The 27,582-nt window shown below is 37.4% G+C and overlaps 1 protein-coding gene across 1 annotated transcript in view; it reads left to right on the top strand.

Annotated features, from left to right (window-relative positions):
- Positions 1–27,582, top strand: part of LOC128867983 (Bardet-Biedl syndrome 4 protein homolog) — a 61,460-nt gene that overhangs the window by 17,105 nt on the left and 16,773 nt on the right. The window contains exons 6-8 of the mRNA XM_054109650.1: positions 5,289–5,417; positions 13,961–14,045; positions 27,441–27,527. Of these exons, the coding sequence (XP_053965625.1) occupies positions 5,289–5,417; positions 13,961–14,045; positions 27,441–27,527 (301 nt within the window). The remainder of the gene's footprint in view (positions 1–5,288; positions 5,418–13,960; positions 14,046–27,440; positions 27,528–27,582) is intronic.

Raw genomic sequence — 27,582 nt, 5'->3', positions numbered from 1 at the left:
TTTTGTTTTTCTTTCGCTGTGTCCATGTAGCTGTCAGCACAGAATAAAACAAGGCGAATTAATTTTTTGCTTTCTACTTCGCCTATACCTTGACGTAACAATCAAACGCACAAAACATTGTTGTTGGTCTAGTGCCACCACCTTCAATAAATGGTACTATAGTTGTGGCAGCATTTTTGGGTAGTTAACTCCGCATTTCTCTGAACTTCGTACAAATCTCTATCCGCAAATTGAAGTTTGAGGATTGTGCCAGGACAATCTTTCCAAGTAGATAGGATTGGAACTAAGGGAAAAATTTGTTCCGATGTTGGTACCTCTGTCTTCAGTGACGGCTCCACGATAGAATCTGAAGTCGGAGTAGCGGCTCTCTAGATCAGCCAGTGTTTTTCAAGCAGAAGTCTTTGCGATTCTGCAGGCATGCAAAATGCTTAGGGAATGTGGGAGCGAGGAAGATATTAACATTTCCTCCAATAGTCAAGTTGTGATGAAGGCACTGACGATGCCGATCCAAACTGATCCGCTCCTGTAAGGAGGAGATCAAATTTCTTGGGTGTGTTGGTAAAATTTCTCTGATCCGGGTACCAGGATATAGGAACATAGAGAAAATGATTGCTGATGAGCTTGCCAGGAAGAAGCCAACTGAATTGGGCTGTGAAATCTCTTACTCAGGCATCGGCATCCCGATGCGTGTTGTTAAAGGGGAATTGTACAACTTATTTCTCGGAAAAGTGCAGAACAAATAAAGCTCCATTTCTTCGATAGACGCTTCAATACAATAGACGAAGAACTCACAAAGTCCTGGGAACTTCACGCCATTCAATTTCCAAACACGTAGCTGTGTTTACCGATCACTGGACGATCGGCACACACGCGGTAAAGCTTGGATTACCATTTAATCCCCAGTACAGATAAAAAATACATCGTATAAATCCTTGCAAAGGTTTGAGCCACACTTAATTTCCAGAGCCTAGCTATGAGTTCGTGCAACACCTGATTTACAGAGAGTTTTTAAGAGATAAAAATCTTAATAGAAAATTAAACTAATCTTAAATATTTTTTAGGTCCAATAAGTAGACGAATAGTTATTTTTTCAGCTATTTCGATAGCTATTTTATGAATTTAAATTTTATTGCTATTTTTATTGTAAGTCAAGCCAATTAAACAACGAATTCCGTTACAATTTCAGTCAATGTACTTATCTGCGCACTTGAAAGTGCCGTTAGTTGTCCACAGTTGTAATAGGAAGCGGAAATTCCTCTACAAATTTAATAATAAAATTGGCAATTCAACCACAAAACACAAACACACACATACCTCGTGATATTAATCTAACTGTTTATTCTTTTGGCCAAGACTGCGACTGCCAAATCTGTGCATTTTAGTAGTTATTTTGTATTACTACTGCGTACCGCATGCTGACTTTACAGTTCTTAACTCAAATATGTATATCCACTCACACGTATCAGCCATGTAAACATATACATACTCATATATATAATATATATGTATGTATACAAAGTAGACTACTTCACTTAAAACTTTGTTTCTAAAGTTTTATTCTGTTGTTGATTAGTATTTGGCAAAGCTGACTTCTTTCCTTTTGCAGGGGGTAGCTACCCCAACCCTACAGTCAAACCTATTAGTTCTGAACTAGTTTCGTACGAAATAATTCGGCGTTTGAGCGATTAATACAAGTAAGAAGCTTACGAAAAAAATTCTGAAAAAAATTTAATCATTATGAGATTTAGTCAATGTTGAACATTATAGTTTAGAGTTTTTTGAAGGGAATTATCCTCGGTTCTTTTTATGAATTTTTTTTTGAGTTTTTAGATCAAAACATTTTTAGAATAAAATATAGGGTTTTTCATTACGAGCGCTTCAACTTTTGAACTTTTTTGAATAAAACACAAACGGTTTGACTTTTTAACTAATTTTTTTTTTATTATCGAGTTTGAACATATACATTTAAGTATGAAATTCGATTTCTTTTGCATGACCACCGCGTGCACGTTTTACGAAGTCCAATCGTTGAACCCAATTTTCGACCACTCTTTTGCATAAATCGGCCGAAATTCCAGCAATTTCGCGTTCAATATTGGCTCTAAGCTCACAAATCGTCGCCGGCTTGTTACTGTAGACCAATGACTTCACATAACCCCAAAACGGGACGGCTTGTTAAATGGACCGTAAAATGGCCGTAATGCTCTTAAAGTAGCAGCAACAGAACGATTATTTTCATAAAAAATTTGCACGATTTGCAATCGTTGCTCAAGTGTGTAGCGTTCCATGATGAAATGTATACTAATGAAGTTTACAAATGACAAGCGAAAAATAAAAAATATTGCGTCGTTCGCCCTCTCTATCGGAAAAAAGTTGAAGCGCACCTATTGAATAACCCAATATATCAAAAAAGTTATTTGGCAAAAAAAAAATAGTTTTTTGTTGACAATTTTTGGAATTTGTTTTCGCCATATTTGAAAAATTTCCCTTTATTGTTAAAAGTGTGTTTGAAAAATTAAAAAAAAAATTTAAAACTAACATGTAATTTTTGCTCAAATAATTTTTTTAAGTATTTTTTTAATAAGAGAAGAAAATTTTTATAAATTTCAAGGCTTCTTTTTAATAAATTTCTTAGAGAGTTTTTAGAATAAAATAAAGGGTGGTTAAGTTTTAAGGGCTGGTGTTGATTTTAGTTTTTTTAGAAAATCATTGTCATTTCTCTTTATTATGATAATATTGGTATGGCTCAATTACATATGGAACAAAATATCGGCCAAATGGCCGCCGCGGCCTCGGCGGCATCCTCCCACCAAACAGTCACTCTTTGTGGGTGCATTGGGTTTTCGACAATCACTCTTGGATTATATTCGCCCAAATGCCGCAATTCTGCTTATTGACGAATCCACTGAGGTGAAAATGTGCCTCATCACTGAAGATGATTGGTCATTCACTTTGCCATTTCCTGCCACCATTCTGACCATTGATGACGCTTTAAATGGTCAAGAGGCTTTAGTTCTTGAGTCAATTGCACCTTGTAAGCGTGCAAATGCAAGTCTTTATGCATAATGTTCATCAATGACTAGCGTGAGGGGTGCAATCGTTGGGCACGACATCTCCTACAGACCCGGTTTAGTCAAACTTTTGCACAATTTTTCCGATTGTACGCACATTTGGACGATTAAATTGACCGAAAAAATCACGAAGTGCGCGATATGCATTTTGATTTGAACGCCCGGTTTCATGATAAGATTGATTTACTTTAACGCGTTGCTCGATTGTGTATCTTTCCATGGTTCAAATTGAGTTAGTCTGAAATTGAAAAATGTCAAATGAAATGCAGAGAAAAAGTTGACGTTTAGGTGTGATTCACATTCAACATCGGGCCTTGAATAACCACCCTTTGGAATAAATATACATATATAACTTTTTTAGAATGAATATGCATAAACAAATATATAAGAAACAAAAATATTTTTTGTTGACAATTTTTGGCAAAGTAATTTTTTTTGCCATATTAGAAAAATTCTCCAAAATCTCTAAAAATTTTCAAAAAAAAAATGTTATTTTATGTCAAATAATTTTGTTTTATAATGAATAAGACAATCAATATCAAGCCACACAATAGAAGAACTTCTGTCCGAAGTTAACGCAGAAAACATTAAAAGTTTTATACACTTTATTTACAAAATTAATTTGTATTTTGAAATCTAAATTATACACGAATATTATTATATAAATACTTATGTTACGTAAAGCTGATGGCCTAGTCGCTAATGCTTTTTAATTTCATTGTGATTGTAATTCATTACTTTTTCAATTTTCTAATAATAAAAATATTTCAGAACAAAAAAAACTTTTTTTTCTTGACAATTTTTGACAAAGTAATTTTTTTTTGTCATATTTGAAAAATTCTCCATTCTCAAAAAAAATTTTCATAAAAAAACTGTTATTTTTTTTCTCAAATAATTTAGTTTTAGGACGAATAAACATAAAAAAATTATTTCAGAACAAAAAAAAATTTTCTTTCTTCTGTCGTATATGAAAATTATTCCCATCAGCTCCTTTCTTATTGTTGAACGTGTATTAGGAAAATGTCAAAAATAAGTTTAAACAAAAAATAATGTGTTTTTCTCAAATAAATTTGTTTTAGAATAAATATACAATTTTTTTTTTTAGAATAAATATGCATAAAAAAATATTTAAGAAAAAAAAAAAATATTTTTTGTTAACAATTTTTGACAAAGTTATTTTTTTCATGCTATTTTTTTTCAAATAAATTTGTTTTAGAATGAATGTACATAAAAAAATTATTTGAAAACAAAAAAAGATTTTTTTTTGACACTTTCTCGGAAAGTATTTGTTTTTGTCGTATATGAAAATTATTCTCATCAGTTCGTTTCTTATTGTCAAACAAATTACGAAAAATTTTCAACCAAAAATTTTAATTTTTTCTCAAATAATTTTTGTTTAGCATAAATATATATAATAAATATACATAAAAAAATAAAAAAAAAATTTTTTTTGTCGACAAATTTTTTTGTCATATTTGAAAAATTCTCAATCAACATTTTTCTTTCTCAAAAAAAATTTATAAACATTTTTCAATAAAAAATTTTTATTTTTTCTCAAATTATATATTTTTTAAAGTAAATTGTGTTCTTAAAACTAAACAAGAAATCTATTGAATTATTAAAAAAAACCGTAGATATTTCACTTCAAAATATACTACCATAATTTTCAAAATTTAATAAATTTAAAGGGTATTAAAAAAAATAAAATTAAAAAAAAACCAATTGAATGGCTCCATAATCATTTATATTCGTTAATTCTCCATTTTTATTTGAGACATTCTTATTTACTTTAGAGAAGAGCAATTTTTTTACATTTTTTACCTGGCAACTGGTACAATGCGAGTCACTATCGAACTAGTAGGACTTCTCCCATCAAATGCAAGTTCATGAAATAGAATTTATGCATGACTTCTCACTGCAGGATATGTTAATATACTTGCACATACACACACATATATACAAAACACAAATATATATATATTTGGTATACGGACATTTGTGTATAGTACGCACGTGCCTTTTGCCACTTTTTGCTTCTTTGTGAACTTTTGACTTGTTTAAACCAAATATGGGATAAAAGCGGTTTTTGTGTGTGGAACGTGAAGAAATACACATACATATACATATACGTGAATATGTATGCATGAATTGTAATTCAAGTTATTTCCTGTTTTCTTCCAACACACTTTTTATTGTCATATTGGCGCTACGTCATAGTCACGCAATGATGTCGATGGAGCTTTGGGAAAATATCAAGAAATCGCTCTAACAGAACCGGACATCCCAGAGTTGTGGAATAATATTGGATTGTGTTTCTTCAAACAGAAACAACAGAAGATTATAGCGGTAAGTGAGAAAATATACATATATGGAAGTAATGGGTGTTTTGTTGGCGATATAACATTTTTTTTAATTTTATACAAACAGAAAAATATTTGATCCATTCAAAGCTTTATTAAAAGGCATATTTTAAGACTTTAAGTATTTATAAAGAATTTTCGAAATGTGGCTAGCTCACGTGTGTTTTGCAGGCCATCCACGTTTTTTGTAGCACTCGTTGTTGATTGGCAGATCTTATCTTGATTAGACACCGAAAGGTCGTCCGAATCAAGTCATGCTCTGACCGTCTGTGTGAAATGTGGAAGCCATAAATGGTTGGCACTGATGCGCGAAAGTAAAGGATAAAATTCATTTTTCTCAGTTTAGAAAAATGTTTAACCAAAACTCTTTAAAAGTATCGGCCATATGACTTAATTGGAGGTCAACTACACGCGCAAACTCAGAAGGGAAGTTTGGATGGAATGTAACATTTGGAGAGAGGAGAGAGTGTTCTACTCAGCGAACCCGTCCGATAAAAATGGTACAAAGATGGTTACACTTCTGTTTGGCCGAGCTCCTCCTCCTATTTGAGGTATGCGTCCTGATATTGTTCCACAAATGGAAGAACCTGCAGTCTTAAGCCGGCTCCGAACGGCAAATGTTTGTTATGAGGAGCTTTTTCATGGTAGGAATACACTCGGAGGTTTGCCTTCGTCTACCAAGAGGCGACCGCTATTAGAAAAACTTCTTCCTTCATTTTGGTGTTCACGCCCGAAGATTCGAACCTACGAACGCCCGAATGGTAGCCACGCACCAACGTATTCGGCTATTAGTTCCCTATTAAGCTTAAATTTAGGTATCCGCACTAATACAGTGCCTTCCGGGTGGAAGTAGCTGCTATCACAGAATTGGACTATCAAAGGACTGCTGGTTAGGGTAAGAGCCTGTAAGAAGGTAAGTATTTATTATAATAGCTTGGTGTGTTCGTAGTCACTTGGGAAAATGTTTCACTTCTCTTTCAGTCTCATCTGAATGTTTCGCTGTCCAACTTATGAGGCTACTATGCCACCAAGAAATTATAAGAAACTGTATGGCTGTTGAACTGGCCCAGTTGATAAAATAGGGTGGAGACTGCTGTGGCTATCTGTGGTATGCCCGTTAATGAGTAGTCGGGTAGTCCTCGAATCAGCTCTGTGTGCTGTACTGATTTTCAAGGTTGTTAGAGTCAGTGGCGTTTGAGGAAGTCTCCGGACTTAAGCGACTTCTACTTACAATAATTTCCTTCGTATGTGGCATGTCGCATCAATAAGCTGTTCCCGTAAAAATGACTCTTTACAAGAGCACCCACTTAATATACTCCATTAAGAGATAATCCCGAAGCACGAGCCACTCTTCATAAGCTAAATAAGCATCGGCGAGCTGTTCCTATTAATGTTTTGCGACCCACTCTCCCTAAGCTAAATACGCATTGATGAACTCTTTCCTATAAAGGGACTCATTCCTCAGTTCTGCGAGCCACTCTCCCGGAGCTAAATACGCATCGACAAGCTCTTCCTATAAAAGTTCCGTGACCCACTCTAAGCTAAATAAGCATAGACGAATATTTTCCTATAAAGGGACTCATTCCTCAGTTCTGCGAGCCACTCTCCCTAAGCTAAATACGCATCGACAAGCTCTTCCTATAAAAGTTCCGTGACCCACTCTAAGCTAAATAAGCATAGACGAATACTTTCCTATTCATGTTATTGACTAAGCTTTGTATTGAGCCCCATTTGATTCAGCTGCCTGTAGCATGATTAGGAGGAATCACTTCAGCAACTGCTCTTCAGCCGTTTTGCTGAATCTTTGCTAAGATTTAGTCACCTTCTCTGGCACTTTTTCACTAAATCTGAGCAAGTGTCAGGCTTTCCTATTAGGACGCAGCGTTTTTCCGTACGCAAGCGGCAGTCGTTATCTTTAGCATATCTGATTTGTTCCTGATATTTCCCTCCTCCATAGAAACATAATGTAGCTATTCCTATTTACCTGTCCAAGTGAGCAATGCACCCGAGCAATTATCTAACCTATCTTAACCTAATCTGACGCTGCTCTAACGCGGACTCGGAATAAACCCCGATAAAATTATACTAAGTCTCTTTACAAGGAAACCTAGACTGCCCACAGTCTCTCCGTTAATTTGAAAGATAACGTTCAATACATAGGTCTCATATTAGACAGCACACTTACGTGAAAACCTAATAGAATAAGGTTCAAAAGGCGAACATTGCTCACATGCAAAAAAACGGTCTAAATCAAGTGCGGATTAACACCTCGTATCACACACTGGCTTTACATTTCGATAGTTTGGTCTATTTTACTATATGGAATACGCGTGTGCTGGACATCAACTCAAAAGGAAAGTTGGACTGCTGAGCAAGGTCTAAAAAACTACGTTTCTATGCAACACCGGCGCTTTAAGGTCCACCCTTAATAGAGCGATCGAGGTGCTAGTCAACTTGCCTGATTCAACGCTTAGTCTTAATAGTATGTCACAACGGAAGACCCGGGCAGTTCTTCCACGCTTATAGTTATAATCGAGAAATCGATTACTTTTTTCCTGAACTCACCTTCGACAGGCACTTCACGACTAACAAACCGTCAAGAAGAGAGTAGACACTCAAAGGCCATGAACCATAAATTTCTACACAGATGGATCCAAGCTAGAAAATATAGTAGGCTATGGAGTGTTCTCGAAAGACTTAGGTTAAGAATTATCGGTCCGACTCCGGACTACTGTAGCGTCTACCAAGCAGAAGTCTTAGCTATAAAGGAGATAACTGAGTACCTTAACACACAAGCCGTAACAAGAACTACGATAAATATCTTCTCGGGTAGCCAGGCGGCTGTCAAATCAATGGAGCCAGTCATACTAAGATCACAGGTTGCTCAGGAATGTCTGTCAGCTCTAAATGATATTAGCACCGTCTTTAAGGCCAACCTGGGTTGCGGGTCATAGAGATATTGAAGGAAATTGCAGGGCCAAAAAGGGTACTAATCTTCCGCTGTTTGCAAACAGAGGCAATATTGGGATTCCTCTGGCAACTTGCAAATTAAGAATAAAAAAATTATAATATATTCTCCAGAAGGCCAATAGGTCATGGAGAGAAGAAAATATTGGGTATGGGAATAAGTTGCCGTCCTTTCTTAGCCAAAGTTACGAATTATTTAAACAATTAAATACTACTCGATATTATATGAAGTATGTGCCAGTAGAAGCTACAAATTTACTCCATCTTTCCGGCAGCATACGGATTCCTCTGACGAAAAATTCGAGTTCTTTTGCCTTTATCCATTCATAGAGCCAGTTTGCGATGCTCTGGTAAGCAGTGAACCGCTCTCCAATAAGAGCTGACTGCATTGATCGGAACAGATGGTAATCCGAAAATGCAATGTCTAGGGAATACGAGGGTGGGGCGGGATTTCCCAATTCAGTCCCTCCAAATATTTCTGGACTGATTTAGCAAAGTGTGGCTTGGCGTTGTCACGCAGCAAAATCAGTTTGTTATGTCTACCGTCCCATTCCGGCCTTTTCCGCTTTTCTTTGAGAGCTCGATTCAAACGCATGAGCTGCAGTCGGTAACGATCGCCAGTGATGGTTTCAGATGGTTTAATGAGTTCATAATAGATGACACCCTTTTGATTCCACCAAATGCACAACATGACCTTTGAAGCATAAATATTTTTTTTCGCTGCCGATGGACCTGGTTTACCTGGCAGGCTCCAACTTTTTCGATGCTTAGGGTTATCGCAATAGATCCATTTCTCATCGGCGGTAGCGATGCGATGCAGAAAACCTTTTCTTTTTTGCCGTTCAAAAAGCATCTCGTACGTCATCAAACGACTGTCGATATCCCTCTCCTTCAATTGATGTGGCAGCCAGTCACCTGCTTTCTGGACCATTCCCATCGCGTGCAAACCTTTACCGACGGTTGATCTGTTAACATCCAACTATTTAGAGACACGTAGACATTTTTGACGACAGATAAAAAAGGATCTTTACGCTTCAAACGAATGTCAACTACTGCGATCGAGACCTCACATATACACCTTCAAATCACCATATTACTAGAGCGAACACAAAAAATAGTATCAGCAGCGACACCTCTTTTACGAGGGAAACTTACTCCCATTCCCAATAATTGTGTTAGGTAAGGTTGTGTAAGAAAAGGTCAGGAGAATTGGCTGCCCCATATCCTCGATAGCCTCCCGAAATCCAAATGAGGTCTTGAATTGACACTGGGCTGCTGGCGTAGACCTTCTCTTTCACGTGGCCTCAAAGAAAAAAGTCACAAGATGTTAAATCTCAAGATCTCGGTGGTCAATTGTGATCACCTCTTCGAGAGATAACACGACCCGGAAACTTTTCCCGTAAAATATCAATGGTTTCGCTGCTTGTGTGGCACGTAGCGCCATCTTGTTGAAAATAAACGTTGTCCAGATCAATACCATCCAATTCCGGCCATAAAAAATCGCTAATCATCTCCCGATAGTCTTTTATATATTTAAATAACACCTGTTATTGGAAAACCCTATACCATTTTGACTCTCTTACGGTACTATCCGGTGTTGGGATAAAACCTTTCCTACGCTTCATAAGAGAGTCTAACTGGTTCCATGAAATATGAACAGTAAAGCCCCTGTGTTACACAGTGAGTGGCTACTCTAAGTCGGCTGCCACAAAAACCTAAGCTACCCTTAATCTTTGTATCGTAATTTGCCAGAAATTAACAGAAAATGGAAAACATTTGTTTATCCCTACCGGTGGTTTGACAGATGTCCCTCTCCAAAGTTCTATACGTTTCAAAAAAATACCCGTTACATTGTCTAAACAAGTGTAGGAAATATGTACATAGGAAGAAAGTGATTATAAGGGAAGAAGAGAAATAAGTACAAACTACTAAACTGCGTACGTAAATTCACCCATCCCCTGTGTACTCGGAAGCATTTGTATATTTTTACATTTAAATTAATATTAAAATAAAAAGTTTTATTGCTTCGCTCCTACGTCGAATGGAGTGGTACAATGTTTTTGTAAAGTTTCCTTGGTGAAATACCAAAAAGTAATAATAGCCGATTGAGTGCAGAGTAGAACAAACGGAAAGAAATAAGCAAATTTTTTGAAGTTATGTATTTAAATATTTTATTAAAGTAAGTAGCAATAACATGCGAGCATACAATGTCAAAAGCATTTATTTGATTTGCATGAAGCAAAAGCTGTGTGAATGTAGAGATTTTACATATTCGTGAAATGAAAACTGCTGAGTGGTTTTCCGTAAACGTTTTTAGTGAGTCACATCCCACGCTGCATATAAAGTGAAGGACTTAAGTCTACATACAACAGCATATTTTCTCATTTCCCAGAAGGTATACAATAATTGAAAAACCTGTTGACGTAGTTGTCAGTCAGAAGTTGTGGTTGTTGATGCCAGAGTTCATATTTATTAATAAATATGGAAAAATTAAATTAGGAGCAGTCATTCTTTATTTAATTTATAAAATACAGAAATAAATAAAAATGTTTGTGGCAATAACGATGTTGTTGTTATTGTTGTAGTATCAGCTTACTAACCCTGTCAGTGCAATGTAGATCACCGGTCGTCTTCGTCTAACTCCTCTAACGGTAGGTATAGGAAACGTGCTGTTTCGGCAGGTTGGGCCCAGAGGGAAAGCGGTGTTAGATGAGGGGATTTGATGGGGCATGTGAAAAGGTGGCTAGTGTCGTGCGGGGTGCCTTCACATGCTGGATATATGTTTGGTATGTACAGTGTCGGACAAAACATATTGAACTCATTCATACATCGATGTAATTATATTTTCCTAACGTGAAATGTCATTTCAAATATAAATTAAATACCCAGAAATTAAGACGAACTATTTATTTCTTGAAGGCATAAAAAAACTTAACAAATACAATAGTTTACTTCATAAAATTATATGCGTAAAAAACACAACATATGCGATATTCAGAGCGACAAAACATATTGGAATAATAATAATTAACGTATATTTTATAGCACAACCATTATTTTTTATAACTTCACTACATCTTTTTGGCATGGAAGCTATTAGATTGTTGATAACGTCGAGTGAAATATCCAACCAGGCTTGTTTGGCAGCTTCAAATAGCTTCTTTTTGTCCCCATTTACTCCTTGCCTGTCTATCCTCCTATTGAGTATCTCCCAAAGGTTCTCAATTGGATTGAGGTGCGGAGATTGTGCGGGCCACGTGAGCACATTGATTTTTTCCGATGCGATCCAGCTTGCTACCAACTTCGAGGTGTGCTTTGGATCATTATCTTGTTGGAACTACTACGAAAGTGGCATATTCCTCTCACGCTCTCTAGTATATTTTGGTATACAAACCTATCCATAATTCCATCTATTAAATGGAGAGGTCCAACACCAAACCCAGAAAAACAACCCCACCCCATAATACTACCTCCGCCATGCTTAACCGTACCTTTGCAGTATCGAGGATCTAAACGTTTATTTTTTGGCCGGCGAACTCTTCTCATTCCGTCTGAGTATTTCAAGTTGAATTTTGATTCATCAGAAAAAAGTATAGTTCTCCATCGTTTCACTGACCAGTTAATGTGCTCCCGAGCGAATTTCAACTGCTTTAGCCGATTTTTTGTGGAAATAAATGGCTTTTTTGCTGTTCTATAACTTTTCAGTCCACCTGCACATGCTCTGCATTGTACAGTTCGGCTGCTAACCTTTAAGTTCAGCTCTTTAACTAAACTCGCTGCCGACTTCTCTGGATCTTTCTTCAATTCTATCAATATTTTCTAGTCTTCGTGTTGGGTAGTATTTTTGGGTCGTCCTCCACGGTGAAGAGTTTCAACACTTCCAGTTTCTCGGAATTTTTTATAATTAAACTAACTGTTGATTTTTTCATTGCGAACTTTTGACAAATATCCTTTTGCAATAAACCGTACTTGTAGTCGTTTATAATTAGTTTTTTCAATTGAATTGAATGTTTTTTTCCCGCCATTAGTACGTTTTTTTAATAAAAGTGCAGAATTCCAGAATTTTCAATAGGAAACTACTATTGACTCTTATTCCAACGCTCTCTTTGACCACAACAAAAAAATAACTTAGTACATATGGCTTGTACAGTAGCAAAAAAATAACGGAATTTTGGTCGCTTACTTCGATAAACTGAGACGAGTCCAATATGTTTTATCGCACTGGATATTGTATATGTTTGCCTTTTTTCGCATATGTAGTACAATCTTATCTTAGAAAATAGATATGTATGTCGGGGTCAATTCTGGATAGCTCCAGTACCCACAACACAAATGTGTTTTAGTGGAGCTCTTCATCTGCCGTGGGTGGTGGTTGGACTTCGATTACAGCATTCGGTGGTCGGAAGCATAAAAAGGTGGTAAATGTCTCCCGATGAATGTCGTTAAGTGTATGTCTAAACACTGTCCGGTCCAGTAGTTGTTGGTTAGTTTTGTCGTGAATCTCGTCGGAGTAGTTTAAGAGATGTCTCCTGACGTGGCTAAGAGGCGGCTCTGGTTCAAACAGGTGTCTACTTGGGTGAAACCTACGGTAACTCCACATCAAACAAATCTACAAAATCGTTTTGAATGAACGAAAAGTGAAGTTGCGTGAGTTAGCTGACATCGTAACAATATTAAAAAGAACCTGTTGGCTTTATATTTTATGAGCATTTGACTGTGAGAAAGCTCTGTTCAAAGTGGGTGCCGCGTTTACTTACTTACAACTCAACGCACCGTGTCACAAGTCAATCAAAACAATGGCAAAACTACATGAGTTGAACTTCGAATTGCTCCGTATTCGCACATCCACCGTATTCGCTAGATTTGGCTCCCAGCATACCTAAAAAATTACTTTGATGAATGAAGCTAATTTTGAACAAAAAAATATGATTTTCTTGTAAGGCCCAGGCCTTTTCAACCCATGTGTTAGCTATAAAATATTAATCGAAAGTTTCAGTTGATAAAACGTCGTTACTTGTGTTACGTCGATACTCGCCGTCGCAAAGTGCAAAGGTCCAAAAATCTTCCGCAGAACCTTTCTCTCAAACACTCTAGGATATTGTCATCGTCCACTCTTCTGCTCCATACGTTAGGACGGGCATGTTGGGAGCCACCGGGAGAAGATGCTGAAAGTTAAGGCTTCGGGAAGGGATGCCACCTCCGGCTTTGCTCGTAATAAAGTCACAATACAGGGTGGCACAAAATTAATCCTCCTAACGGAAGACTTATAATTTTTGCAAATGGCGTCGTACGTCAATCATATTCGACACTTCTGAACTAGTAAATCGCAGTATACAAACAGTCAAGCAATAGAGCGCGTAAAGGCCAAAATAAAGATTTCCATCACTCAAACAAAATCGGGTGACTAATTTTGTGCCAGCTGGTGTACCACAAATTGATTTCATTTGTTTTTTTTTTTAATTTTTAATTTTTGAAAACAAACTAAATACTTTTATATATAAATGCAATTTTGATCTCGCATGATTCAAATAATGCCAAATTTTGTATTTCCTTTATTTTCAGGCAATCTCGTCACTGCGTAAATCCATTTGGTTTTCACCGCTTAATTATAATGCTCTCTACAATTTGAGTTTGATTTATATAACTGGTGAGTTTGCCATTGAAATCAAATTTTCTGTTAAAATGTGCTAATATTATCAACAAAATTAATTCGAATGAATTTGTCTGCAAATAAACATGCCTATATTCATATACAATATAATACCTTCATACAATTCATACAAACCTATGTATATAAGTTCCTGTGGATAGTTGCTAACTTTAGGGTGATGGCTTTTTAAACTAAATTACAATATTAGAAATTAATTTCTTACGCTCGATAACATCATTTCATTGATTGTATGTTTAAAACGGTATCTCATAGCGGAAATTATTTCCCATTTATTGCTGATATTTTAGTAACGCGCGAATTCTTCTTCTGTGCAAAACGAAATATTTATAACAATAAAAGCACTGGCTTTTAATTCAAATGTGCACAATTTAAGTTATTACGTAAAAATAATTTATTATATAATAAGTGTTTTTGGTTCCTTTATTTCGTTGTGATATTTATTTGGCTGTTTTGGTTTAGAAACAAAAAATATGCCGTGCGGAAAAGCTTTGGTCTTTGTCTGTCAGGGACAAGTTTTAGGATGGCCTTACAATGCAAGAGATTTCTTTAAAATTAAAAAAAAAAAACTGTGCCTTGCTGTGTTAAATACACTCTTAATTTCGAATTTTTTTCTGTTGTTTTTTGGGCCAGTCTAGCAAGTACAACACTCAGACACAATTAAGCTCATTTTACTGCACTCGGGTTCCCCATTTTAATTTTCTTTAAATCTACTCGATCTCCGATGGTATATATTGTGGTACCAAGGAGCCAAGGTGGTCGCTTCTTAACACTTCAGTGCCAAAGACCTCAAGCCTGATTCGAGCGAAGGCGAAGCAGACGCACAGAAAGTCGTCCGATGTCTTAACCTCCTTTCCACATGCTGGGCAGAGTGCACTGTCTGAGATGCCCACCTTTTCCAATGTGCTTTGTCCATAGAAAGTGGCCCGTCATCAGTCCAACCAGCTGCGTACAGTCCCTGCTGCTTAATGACAGGAGGAACTGCGACAGATACCATAAGTTTTGCCCATCTACAGCCTCTCTCAGCCTACCAGGCTCGCTTGTGGCTTAGAGTAACCCGTTTGCTAACCGTGGCTTGATGGCTGCAGAAGGGAGTGGCAGAACGGGCTCCGCACCAAAAAAGTTGACCTTAGAGCCCATTCTGGCTAAAGAGTCAGTTACCCGCCATACTTACGTGTCCCATGTTAGCATCGGACGATTATGTCTACCGACATAGTTTAACCTGGATTTACAGTACTCAATTACCCTTGAAGTGGTTGAAGGGCTGTATAAGGGCATGAGCGCAGCTTGGAAGTTACTATCCGTCGTGTCAACAATTTTTGCAAGTAGATTCTAGTCTAAAATATGTAAAACGAGTACCTAAACCTAAGTTAACCACATGATTGGCATTTGTAGAAAAGTACCTGTTTTGGAAAGATTAGTCAACATCGGTTCTTGTTTCTCCCACTGGAGCATAGGACCTCAGTAAAACTGCTTCATCTGGTTCCCTTTTTTGCAAGAAGCTTGATTTCGTTCCAAGTTCTTCCAAACGTTTCAACTTCCTTCTGCACCGTTCTCCTCCAAGGCGAGATGAATGAAGAGTATTTTTTTCCAATGAAAAAAACGTACCAGATGGTTTCCAAATATATTGGCATGATAAAATGCATAAGTAAAAGGATAAGAGAATGGCTCGTAATTTCGGAGGGGGTTCTGTCATGGTTTCGGCAGCCATTAGTGTCAAAGTCAAAACGCCTTTATGTTTCGTATTTACAAAAGCGAATAGTGTTAATTATATAGAACTTCTAGACGAAGTACTTTTTGCATTTTTTGATGACAGTTTCGATGAGGCGTGGATTTTCCAACATAACAACGCTGCCATTCATGCTTCCAAAGCAACAAAAGAGTTTTCGGCAGGCAAAACATATTTATTGTAGAATAGCCTGCCTGCAGCTCTTTCCTTAACCTAATCGCAAATGTATGGACAGTACTTTCTCAATCGATTTTCAAAAATGGAAGACAATTTGATAGCGATAAAAGCTTAGAAATGCGATTAATGTCGAAACGCCAAAAATTGTTCAAAATATTATAAAAAACTTCTAACTAACGTCCACTCAATGGCTCTCAAATTCACCAGACCCGAATCCGATGAATTATTCTCTTTGGGACATTTTGGAGAGCAACGTCCGAACTAAAAGATTCATCAGTCTCGAGGCGTTGAAAAAAATCCATTGTCCGTGAGTGTGCCAAAATACCTGCAAGTCACATTCGGGCAGCTTGCGATTCGTTTCTGGACCGTCTCGAGGCCATAGTCAAGGCAAAAGGTGGTCATATCGAGTAAAAGTAAATTGATTCTTAATTTTGTATTATTTTCACACATTATTTACTTTGAATTGAATAAAATAAATATTTGAATTAAAGTAATTTTGTAAACTAAATTTATGACCTTTTTCATTGGTTACACTTCGAGTGCCGGACCCTATAATTTAAGTTTCATGAAATGTGTTCTTATTTTTGGATGTTTTTAAAACATTTATCTTTAAAAGTTTAAATATTAAAAACATAAATTGTTAGCCCTAAAATATAAGAAATTTAGTAGTTGGTCTTATAATTCGTTCAGGTGGTCCGTGTCTCTTAAGGTTTTCACACTGATTCATATGTTCTTCTCTGCGAACCCTGCAAACCAAATTTCCCGAAATATTTATGAGTAGATGTTTCGATTTTTGTAGTGATTTCTTTACTAATTAGGAAAGATAATCGAATGAAGTGGTTGACACGAACTAGTAAACACTTTTTTGTACGATTTCTTAAGAAAAATTCCTAAAGACTTCTCTAAGAATATACTATTAAGAATACCATTTACTTTCTGGTAATAACACTGTTCTCATAGCCAGTAGGGGTATAAGCCACTCAATTCCTCAAGTAAGAAATTCCCTTAGCCTTTATTTGATTGCTACTGACTAGCCGGGTTGGTTTGCAAAATCTGGAATGAAGAACGCATGCCAAAGATGTGGGAAATTGGAATAATTTGCCCTCTATATAAAAAAGCGACATGTTGATCTGTGAAAATTACCGGCCCGTAACTCTTTTGAATAGCACTTATAAAATATTTTCAAATATTCTAAGCGCCATACTTAAGGCCGGCGGGCCAATTAGATGTCCTAAATTCAGTAGTTTTCGCGAAGCGTTGTAGGATGAGAAAAAAAACAATTAGCCAAATGAAGTTTTGGGGATAGTTTAACATATATTTGAACTAAAAAAAAAGAATTTGTACAATCTCCAACAATATATTGTAAGCCGAGTTATCAATAGATTCCCATCGCAAGCTGGTTTTCAAGAGGGAAGATCAACGATTGACCAAATTTTCGTACTAAGACAGAGTTTAGAAAAGTCGCGCGAAAATGGCATGACGACGTATCATCTTTTCATAGACTTCAAAGCAGCTTACAACAGCATAATTAGGGACCAGTTCGTCTTAGCGATGGCAGAATTCGGTATTCCCGATAAGTTAATACGTGTAACACGCTCGACTATGCAGAATGGAAGGAACGTAGTATGAGTTCAGAACAATCCGTCGCGATAGTTTGCCACCTTGAACGGACTTCGGCCCTTGAAAAGGTTATCAGAGACTCTGCCGTAAACACAAAGGGAACTATTTTGTTTAAATCAGTTCAATTACTGGCTTACGGGGACGACATAGATATTCACACAAATCTTATTCACTTCACTGCCTAAATTGTACAGATTTTCCCATTATATAATGAAACATTTATTACTGATATCCGTCTCATCGTAATTCATGTCGTCATTGTGCCAATCATTTTAATAAAAAGGTAATTCATAATTTCTCCCTCCACGGTGATTTGCTGCGTCCCTATGCCCATTTCCCACTGAATAAGCTTTAAGCCAAGTTCCTGGTTGTCACTTACATTAGTCGCCATTTATACATGATGATAATGACCATCACAATCACAGTACACCGTCGTCAGGGGTAATCATTGCCATTGTCAATACATCCTGTTTGGTTGCTCACACCTCTGGGCGTTGCGCTTAGATTAGTTCCAATTGATATTGTATTTTGTAGTTTATACACACACATATCCACCTGCATGTATTATCTATTTATGGAGGTGTGTGTAAATGTAGGATGCAATGTGTGCATGCCTAAGATTCCAATCACAATTTCAATTAATTTGGTAGTGGCATACTTTTTAATGAAAGAATACTGTTATTATTACTGCGGGTATTCTCATATATGGACATACATACATACATCATACATGCATGCGTATGTGTATATGTATTTCTATACAGCCGTACACATCACAGATTTGCCCGCTGTCATATTAAACCACCCATCAGTTTGCCAACTTTTTGCACTTTGCGCATTAACTCCTGATGCTGATACAATTACGTGGGCATCAAGTCACCGTTTGCACTTCAATGATTTCTGCCTAATCATATCATTGTGAATTTGTGCTCGACACTTTTTTCTTTTGCCAATATTTCGTATATTTTCGGCACTTTTCCTGATTTCCACATTTTTATCGGTTTTTTGTGTATTCCATTTTTTTGGGTTTCTCTAATCGAACTCGGAAATTGAATTTTCCATTTCAGGGGTCACTGCAAAGTTCATCGAATATTCTTGAAGGCATTTCAAAATGCCAATGACATTATTTCATTGTAGCTGCGGTACGCCAATGAGTTTATTTGTGCCGCTTTGTGTGCCGACTTGTGAATGAATTCACAGCCCAGCAGTGAAAATCTGAAGTAGTGCAACAAATTTATGGTTCATAGCTATTCCGATTTCGCCAATGGCGAACCATTTCGCCACTAATGTTGTACATCGCCGCATCTGTCGTCAAAGTAAGACGGTCTGAAAACCCATGTTGAAACAAAATGTGAGGATATGTATCAGTAGAGCGCTGCTTGTTGTAGTTTTATTTATTTGTTTATTTGATTAAATCAACAACAGACTATTACATATGTAGACACAAATTAAGATCTTATGATAAGATTCTTATAAGTAACTTCTTAAAAGTAAACTTAGAGTAAAAGAAATCAAAGACTAAGGAAGAAGAATAAACATTAAATTGAGCTGGCGTCCTTCTAAAAGGAGCATTCATTCCATAAAAAGTTTTAGCGATGCCCACAAAAACAATTTATTGCAACGGAAAAGCGTGAGGGAACATTAAAATTAATTCTATTGAGCAGATACGGACAATCTACTGAGTCCGCACAAATATCGAAGACAAAAGGCATCGACACGAGAACACGTCTAGCCTCTAAGGATATTAGATTTATTAATAAGCAACGAGACCGATAAGACGGAATGGAATCAACAAATTGCATCGACCGCAAAGCAAAACGCATAAAGTTCTCTGAATAGACTCTAATCTATTAATATAGACTGCATGAAACGGTCTCCAAACGAATACCGCGTATTCTTACCTGAACCGAACTAAGAACGAGGACAACAGTTTGAGAGTATAGGGATTAGAAAACGAAGAACTTTTTGTGTAGTTTGTCAATCTGAAGCTTAGTGCAAGGAATAGTAAAATGCTCCCAAGTTATTGCATATTTTCTTACTTTTATAAATCTTTTCTATGATTTTTGCAGCCTATTTTCGTTGTTTCGTTTGTTAGTGTTCGCTTGGAAAGAAAATTATCAAGGAAGTACCTTAGGTTAGGTTGGGTTAAGTTGTTGTAGAGCCCTCAACTCCCTGAGTCGAGAAAATTTGTATTTTCTTGGCAGCGCGCCCGCTTATATCTTGTGACCGGTTTCGCTTAGCCGTTGGTTGGTTTTGAGGATTTTTATGTGATTTGATGTTGGTAGTTTTCCTCGCGGCCATGGTTTCTTACTCTGAAACTACGGCCTCATATCTGACCTTGTCCTCTGTATCGCAATCATCTGGCCTACCGGCCAATTCATTCTTAGCTATCTTAGCCAGCGTGAATTTGGCTCTCAGGTAGCGCGCTCTTTGAGCAGCGACCCAGAGGATTTTTTATTTTTCTTTTTGACATCTTTACCAGAGGGCGCCGGAGAAGAGGATTGCGTTTGTTGAGTGTGCCCAGCATACTCTCAGTATTTGTTGTTTCCGTAGTGTTTTTTGTTATGTTTTCCATTTACATAATATAGATTTTGGCCCTACGAGTATGTACGGAAAGAAATGGTCCGCCGTGACAGAGCCGGCATGCCGCGGTAAGGAACTTGCTACAACCGACCTCACCTGGGCATCGGAGGGGACCGTTAAGGACTGGTTATTTAGGCACTACCAGTCATGCAGCGCTCGGCACGGGTACCTCAACACCTTAGCTTAAAGTGCTAAGCGCCTTGACTCGGTCGACAGAGTCTTGTTTTGGCTGGGATCCAAAATAATATGCATAAAAGGAGATTGAGTCTCTGTTATGTTACAATCACTTGTATACGGGACCAAACCTCAAATGTAAAATTATGCACTGTTAGGTGCTTGAACGCTCCAATGACGACAGTGTTCCCATCGTTACCAAGCCGTTTTTGTTTCGCTCAGCCTCTTATCGTTGAGTTAACTCTTAAATAACAGGTGCGGTTTTTAATCGCCTCTTACGACAGGCATCCGTTACCTCCGTAAAATTCTAACTCCTTAACCCGCGGGGGGTAAAGGAACTCATGCTACTTTTAGGTGAAATTACTCAGTCATCTCGTTAAGAGAAGCGCGTCATTTCATGGCTATCTTGGAGGTTGTCGACTGTTTTGTGATGTATTTTATTGCCGCTTGCCTGTCAGTGAAAATGTGGATATCATTTCCGGATATCGCTTGACACTGTACCAATTTCGCGGCTTTCACTAAAGGCAATGATACTACAATAGTCCGGGAGCCAAAAACTGAAGGAGATTCCCAATTGTTCGGAGTATACACCTCCGCCCACTCTGCCCTCAAGCTTTGAGCCATCTGTGTATACATGGATGGACTGGCCCTGTCTTACATCGTCCCGTTCCCACTCTTTCCTTGAGGGTAGGAGGGTCGTGGACGTTGTAATGGCAAGTGTTGGCGGGAGTGCATAGTCCACCAGTCCGGCGAGCCCCAAAGTGCCAGCCAGGGAAACACGTAAACTTGATCATCTCTTTAATGCCTTTAATTGCATGACCGGAAAAGTGAGGTTCACCTACTTTTTTATCAATACATAGTCGAGCTCAAAAATTACAAAAAATGTATATGCAAAAATTGTGTTCAGTGAAAAAACTCGCTGCCCAAAGCTTAGTGCACTGAAGTACTGCTAGTGTTGTGGGACTAAGTTCCAAATTTGTTCTTTTTGAGAGCCAACCCCTGATTCCAATTCCTTAAGAAGTTACAAAATTTGGCGCTTCTTCGAAATTCATGAGAATTTTGTGCGTTGAGTTATTCAAAATTTTATATTTAAATCTTTGCAATGATTCTTTAAAAATGCTACCCATAAAAAAACCTTTTGCCATTTGGAGGGTCCAGTCCCTCAATTTCTGGAATAACATCAATTCGGAATTCAGAGAGAACGTAGGTTCGAATCTCGGTGGAACACAAAAATGATGAAAAAGTTATTTTCTAATAGCGGTCGCTACTCGACAGGCAATGGTGAACCTCCGAGTGTATTTCTGCCATGAAAAAGCTACTCATAAAAAATATCTGCCATTCGGAGTCGGCTCAAAACTGTAGGCCCCTCCATTTGTGGAACAACATCAAGACGCACACCACAATACGAGGAGGAGCTCGGCCAAACACCCAAAAAGGGTGTACGCGCCAAATACATATATATATATATATAATGTGGCGCAAAATTAATCATCGATTTTTTTTTGCATAACTTTTTACTACATACTACACCAAAAAAATGTTGTGATGGAAATCTTTATTTTGTCTTTTACGCGCCTCGTTTGTTGTCTTTTGGAATACTGCAACTGTCTAGTTTTTTTTCTTCTTGATTGGCACGATAACTGCTTAAGCGATTTTGCCCAAGTTCAACAAACCGCGCGCCAGTCGTTTCTTTCTCGAAGTAACTGGCATCTAAATGTCTAGTTCACAAGTGTCAAATACATACGATTGACGTACGACGCCATTTGTTCTGTTCGGGTGATTAATTTTGCGCCACCTTATACTTATACTTATACTTATACTTATACTTATACTTATACTTATACTTATACTTATACTTATACTTATACTTATACTTATACTTATACTTATACTTATACTTATACTTATACTTATACTTATACTTATACTTATACTTATACTTATACTTATACTTATATTTATACTTATACTTATACTTATACTTATACTTATACTTATACTTATACTTATACTTATACTTATACTTATACTTATACTTATACTTATACTTATACTTATACTTATACTTATACTTATACTTATACTTATACTTATACTTATACTTATACTTATACTTATACTTATACTTATACTTATACTTATACTTATACTTATACTTATACTTATACTTATACTTATACTTATACTTATACTTATACTTATACTTATACTTATACTTATACTTATACTTATACTTATACTTATACTTATACCTATACTTATACTTATACTTATACTTATACTTATACTTAATATAGTACTTCATAATAAAAGTCGATACGCCGAAATCAGCTGATTTGGTTAACAATTCGATTATCGCAAATTAGACGACAACAATTTTGGTGTCGTTAATTCAAACGAAAAAATGAAAATTTGTGCGGCGGTAGTGAGCCCTCAAACAGTAGACCAACAGTCGCTACGAGATGCATTCCATTTCCCTTTCCATTTGTTTGCAGTGGAGCTCCAAAAGCGATTCCGCTTAACTCCAGACATGGCTGGGCACCTAGTTTCTCAGTTTTACAGTCAACTTAGAGGTTCCAGAAGCGATTTCGACTGAAAAATAGGCACATATTATAACCTTCAAGTTTCTTCAACTCTAAATACTGCCGTTATATTACTGGGTTTTTGCTGCACTGCGATTTTTCGCAAATGGATGCTATCAACGACCCGCAGCTGAGCAATTCGGAATATCCATGAGCCAATCGTCATTTAGCCGTAGCGCACAGATGCAATCAACCGTTCTTTGGTTTACGCAAATGTGAGGCTTCGTATGACTTACATAAATGGAGCGGCAAGCTGCAAGAGACATTTTTGATTGAGTGGCTCTGCTTTTAGGTGCTGTCGATGACATTCTAAATCAATATACAAAAAGTAATAAGTAAACACTAATTTCCAGTAAATAATTTTTTTATTCTACTTACTTTTCACAAATATAATTGAAGAAAACACTCAAATTTGGACTTAAGAGCTCAACAGTGCGCATAAGTTAGTCGTTTTTGCTATGAAATTGAAATTTGAAAAAGTCGAGCCACGAAGCACCAAGAGTTTGGGATGTACTAAAAGGGAAGTAAAAGGGTAGATAGTCAAGGAGGAGAGGAGAGAAGTAATCGAAGAAAAAAGATGGGATAGAATAGCGACGGAAACAGAAATAACAAGTCGCGTGTGAATTTTTCAGATTCTTTGGTATATTCTTCTGAAAATATCCTGCAGTTTGAAATAATGAAAATTGCCCATTCCCATGACACTTTTATTTTTTCCTTGTTATCTCCTCTCGGGAGCATACGGTCTCGACAAGACTCTTCCATCGTACACGGTTCTGTGCTGTTGTTTTTGCGCCGTCCCATGAGATGTCGGCATCTGCTAGTTCGCGCAACATCGACCTTCTCCAAGTGTTTTTTGGTCGACCGCGACATCTACTCCTTTGCGGGTTATAGTCCAGTGCCATTCTCGTGATGTTAGCTGGTGGTTTTCTCAATGTGTGACCTGCGGAGGCATTTGTTGTCGAAAGATTGAATATTCGTAGTTTAGTGTGCCTGGAGATTTGCGAACTCCCCTGTACTATATACAATCGCCCGAATGCCGCCCGTGCTTTGTTTAGTCTACAGTTGACATATTCGTCTGCTCTACCATTTGCCGTGATGATGCAGCCGAGGTAGCAGAAGCTTTCGACGAATTCCACCGGGCATCCGTCAAACAATATCTGCTTTGCGTTATTGTGGTTAACTCTCATAGTCTTGGTCTTGGCGATGCTATCCTCCAATCCGACAGTGCTAGCCAGCGCGCCTAGTTTGTCCGCCTTCGCTTGTATGTTAGTGAGTTTGTGAGAGGGGAGGCAGATGCCATCGGCGAAGGTCAGGTCCTCAAGATGTTTGGGGAAACTCCATTCGATGCCTTTTTTGTACAGGGTCAATTGGCTCATAACGTCGTCTAGGACGATAAAGTTAGTGAATTACACTGCAGATGTACTTTGGATAAGGAAAAATGGTCCTTTTGTTATTTGCTGGCTACTTTGCTGTTGCGGCATTGGAAATTAAAAATTTGGGTGCGAGATTGTGTTGGTAACCATCTTGAAATTTTTGATTGTAGTCCTCTTAGGCATGAACAGACCAAATATGAAATGGTGCCTTGATAAAGCGTATAGAATTTCGTGTGAGTAGAACGAAATGGAAGCAATTGTTAATGAATTTAATGCAAAGGAAACTTCACCCGCAAATATACTATGTCATAGCTAAATTCCTGAGATTAAGTCTTGATGTAAATTTAGTAGAGAGAATTAAAACACTTTTTTTTTGTTGCTAAAGCTGTAATATTGTCACATTAACTTTCTTGTGTTTTATCCACAGCGTCGCATTTCTTAATTTAAAAATACTTAGACATATATAAATCCGTGTCTACAACTATACGAGGGTTGCCTTTTATATTTTGCGTCTTGGTAACACTAATTGTGATGAAAATTTTAGAATTTTTAACATAAACTTACATACAACGTTTTCGCTTACGAGCTTTATGAGTTTTTTTTTTCAGTGACTTGAAAAACTCATCTCGCCAAAAGGATGGAATTAGCTCGTGAAAATTTTTAAAGTTTTCATGCAACGATTTACTACGATTTGCGACAGGGCAAAATAGAAGAGCACTAATCAACTTATTTCGTCTTTTGGCCTTGAAACACCACACTAAGTCCCCTGAACCAATGGCCGAACTAAGGAAAACCAATCATCCTTCACCAAGACAATGCGAGCCTTCACGTATTGGCTCACAGAAGAGAGTTTTGGAGCACTCAAAAGATCGAATTAAAGGATCATCCGCCTTATAGCCCTGGTCCAACGAAGTCCAATGTGGTCGCTGATACTTGCGGGGTGAATTTCATGAAGATCGTCCAAAAACGATTGCTGTGCCAGAAACTTTGATGCTGTGCGGCAAGTGATAACGTAAAATATCGCATGGTAGGGGCGTCCTTGGGCATTAGTGCCACCATTCCATACTTTCAATATTGCATGAAAATTTGTTCGTCAAGAAGATTAGCTTTCGCTTGATACCGCATAATTTGACAATTTCCCAAAAAAAAAAAGGTCTTTTGTTGATATGGCGCAAAGAAATATTGAACAAAGTCAGTCGTGCTGGTTAAAAGCACATATATGACATCGTAACAGGTGACAAATCTTAGATCTATGCATATGAAGTGGAAACAAATCAGCAATCGACAGTACAGCATCTCAAAGCAAATGGTCGCCTGCTTTTTCGGAAAATCTGGCATTTGGTCATGTCTCAACTGTACTACTAGCGAAATTTAAGACAGTTAACTCTGGGTGCTACACTAGCATTTGTTTACCAAAAGTTTTCGAAGAATTGAGGAAAGCTAATCGTCGCAGAAGCGACGCTTGGAGTGTTTGAGAGAAAGATGATGCGTAAGATTTTTGGATCTTTGCACGTTGGCAACGGCGAGCTTTACGATTACATAGACATAGCGCAGCGAATAAAGATCCAGCGGCTATGGATACAAACGCTCCGGCTCTGAAAGTATATCGCACTTGTTACGTTAAAGCGTAACAACTCAAAATGAAAAGGAAAAGAGTAACAACTCACAAATTTGTTATTTTAGTGCAACTACTAAACAAATAAGAATGAAACAACTGTTATATTCTTTTTAATGATATTTTCGTGCAATTACATATTTTTTTCCTTGTAATACCTATATTATTAATATTTACGGAAACAGTTTTTCGTCTCTACTGAAAATGTTCAGATTTTGAGTTGTTACGCTTTAACGTAACAAGTGCGATATGATGCGGTACCAGCTGATGGTAACAGAGGAAGAGGAAGGCCTCCTCTGCGTTGGAAAGATCAGGTGGAGAAGGACTTGGCTTCACTTGTTGTGTCCAATTGGCGCCGGTTAGCACGAGAAAGAAACGACTGGCGCGCTTTGTTAAACTCAGCCAAAATCGCGTAAGCGGTTATCGCGCCAATTAAGAAGAAGAAGACGAATCGTCGCAGAGGAATCATTCTTCACCGAGCCAATGCAAACACTCACGTTTCGGCTCTCACAAAAGAGTTTTGGAGCACTCAAAAGATCGAATTAAGGGGTTTCCGCTTTACAGCGCTGATTTGACACCTAATGATTTGTTTTTAATTTGAAAAAATAAAATGAAATAAAGTGCGTGTAGCGTAGTACACATAACAGAAGTGAAAGAAAGAGGGAGAAACGCGAGAGAGAATATATATCTAAATAAATTCACAACATTTGCAGAGAATACAAATAGATAAAATTTACAAGAAACGGGGAATGGTCGACCGGTGTAGGTAAACGCCGGATACAAACCGTGGCAACAACGCGCACTACTCCGAGCGTTTATCACCCGCACAAACGCAGCGATTCCAGGACCGCAGCAACGGCACAAATTACCACAAGGCAATACCAATAAATCCGACGCCGGAATGGATAGCACTTTATAGTACGCGCAAGCACTAGCCAGGAAACGGAAATAAGCGTCAAAAAGTAGGCACCAAAAAAAAAAAAACGCCAAAAAAACTGGGACCAAAAAACGCCCCAATCAGTAGGCACCAAGGAAATATAACGCCAAAAAGTAGGCACCAAAAATATATTTTCTACAAGTTTGCACCAACAAACAAGCGCCAAAAAGTAGGCAGTGGTATTTCTCACTAGAAATTAGCAACCACAAGGAAAAACTCAGGAAAAATAGCCTAAAGCGTATCTAAAATATATATAAGGTATCGCTCTCTCTCTCCTTTTCCTCTACGTTATATCTTTTTTCTCTCTCGCGGAACGAAAATGTCCAAAACGTTGCATGGCCTTGAAATTTTACTCTCCATTCTCGCTCGTCCATTGACGCCTAAAAAGTTTCACTTCAAAAATCGATTTTCTTTATTATTTTACTGTGATTTCATTATTGCCTGAAAATATAAAAGACCACCCTCGTATACATATTTACTCGTATTAGATTTATATTATCATGCCTAAATTACATTTCAAAGTTTTTTCTTACTTTCGAATTTGTTTTTGTTTCCTTTCATGTCACTACTTGACAACAATGCAGCGCAACAATACGCGAGTGCCTTTCATACGCTTGCCGCGGCCATCAACTTGCGCAAGGACAGCGCCGAATGCTACATGCTACTCGGAAGTAAGTAGCTAACACGCACATACACATATACACTTTTGTTTGATTTGTGAGAAGC

This window comes from Anastrepha ludens, chromosome 6 (genome assembly GCF_028408465.1).
Source record: "Anastrepha ludens isolate Willacy chromosome 6, idAnaLude1.1, whole genome shotgun sequence".
Classification (NCBI taxonomy): domain Eukaryota; kingdom Metazoa; phylum Arthropoda; class Insecta; order Diptera; family Tephritidae; genus Anastrepha; species Anastrepha ludens.
Note: the sequence above shows the minus strand (reverse complement) of the source record. Positions and strands in the feature narration are given on the sequence as shown.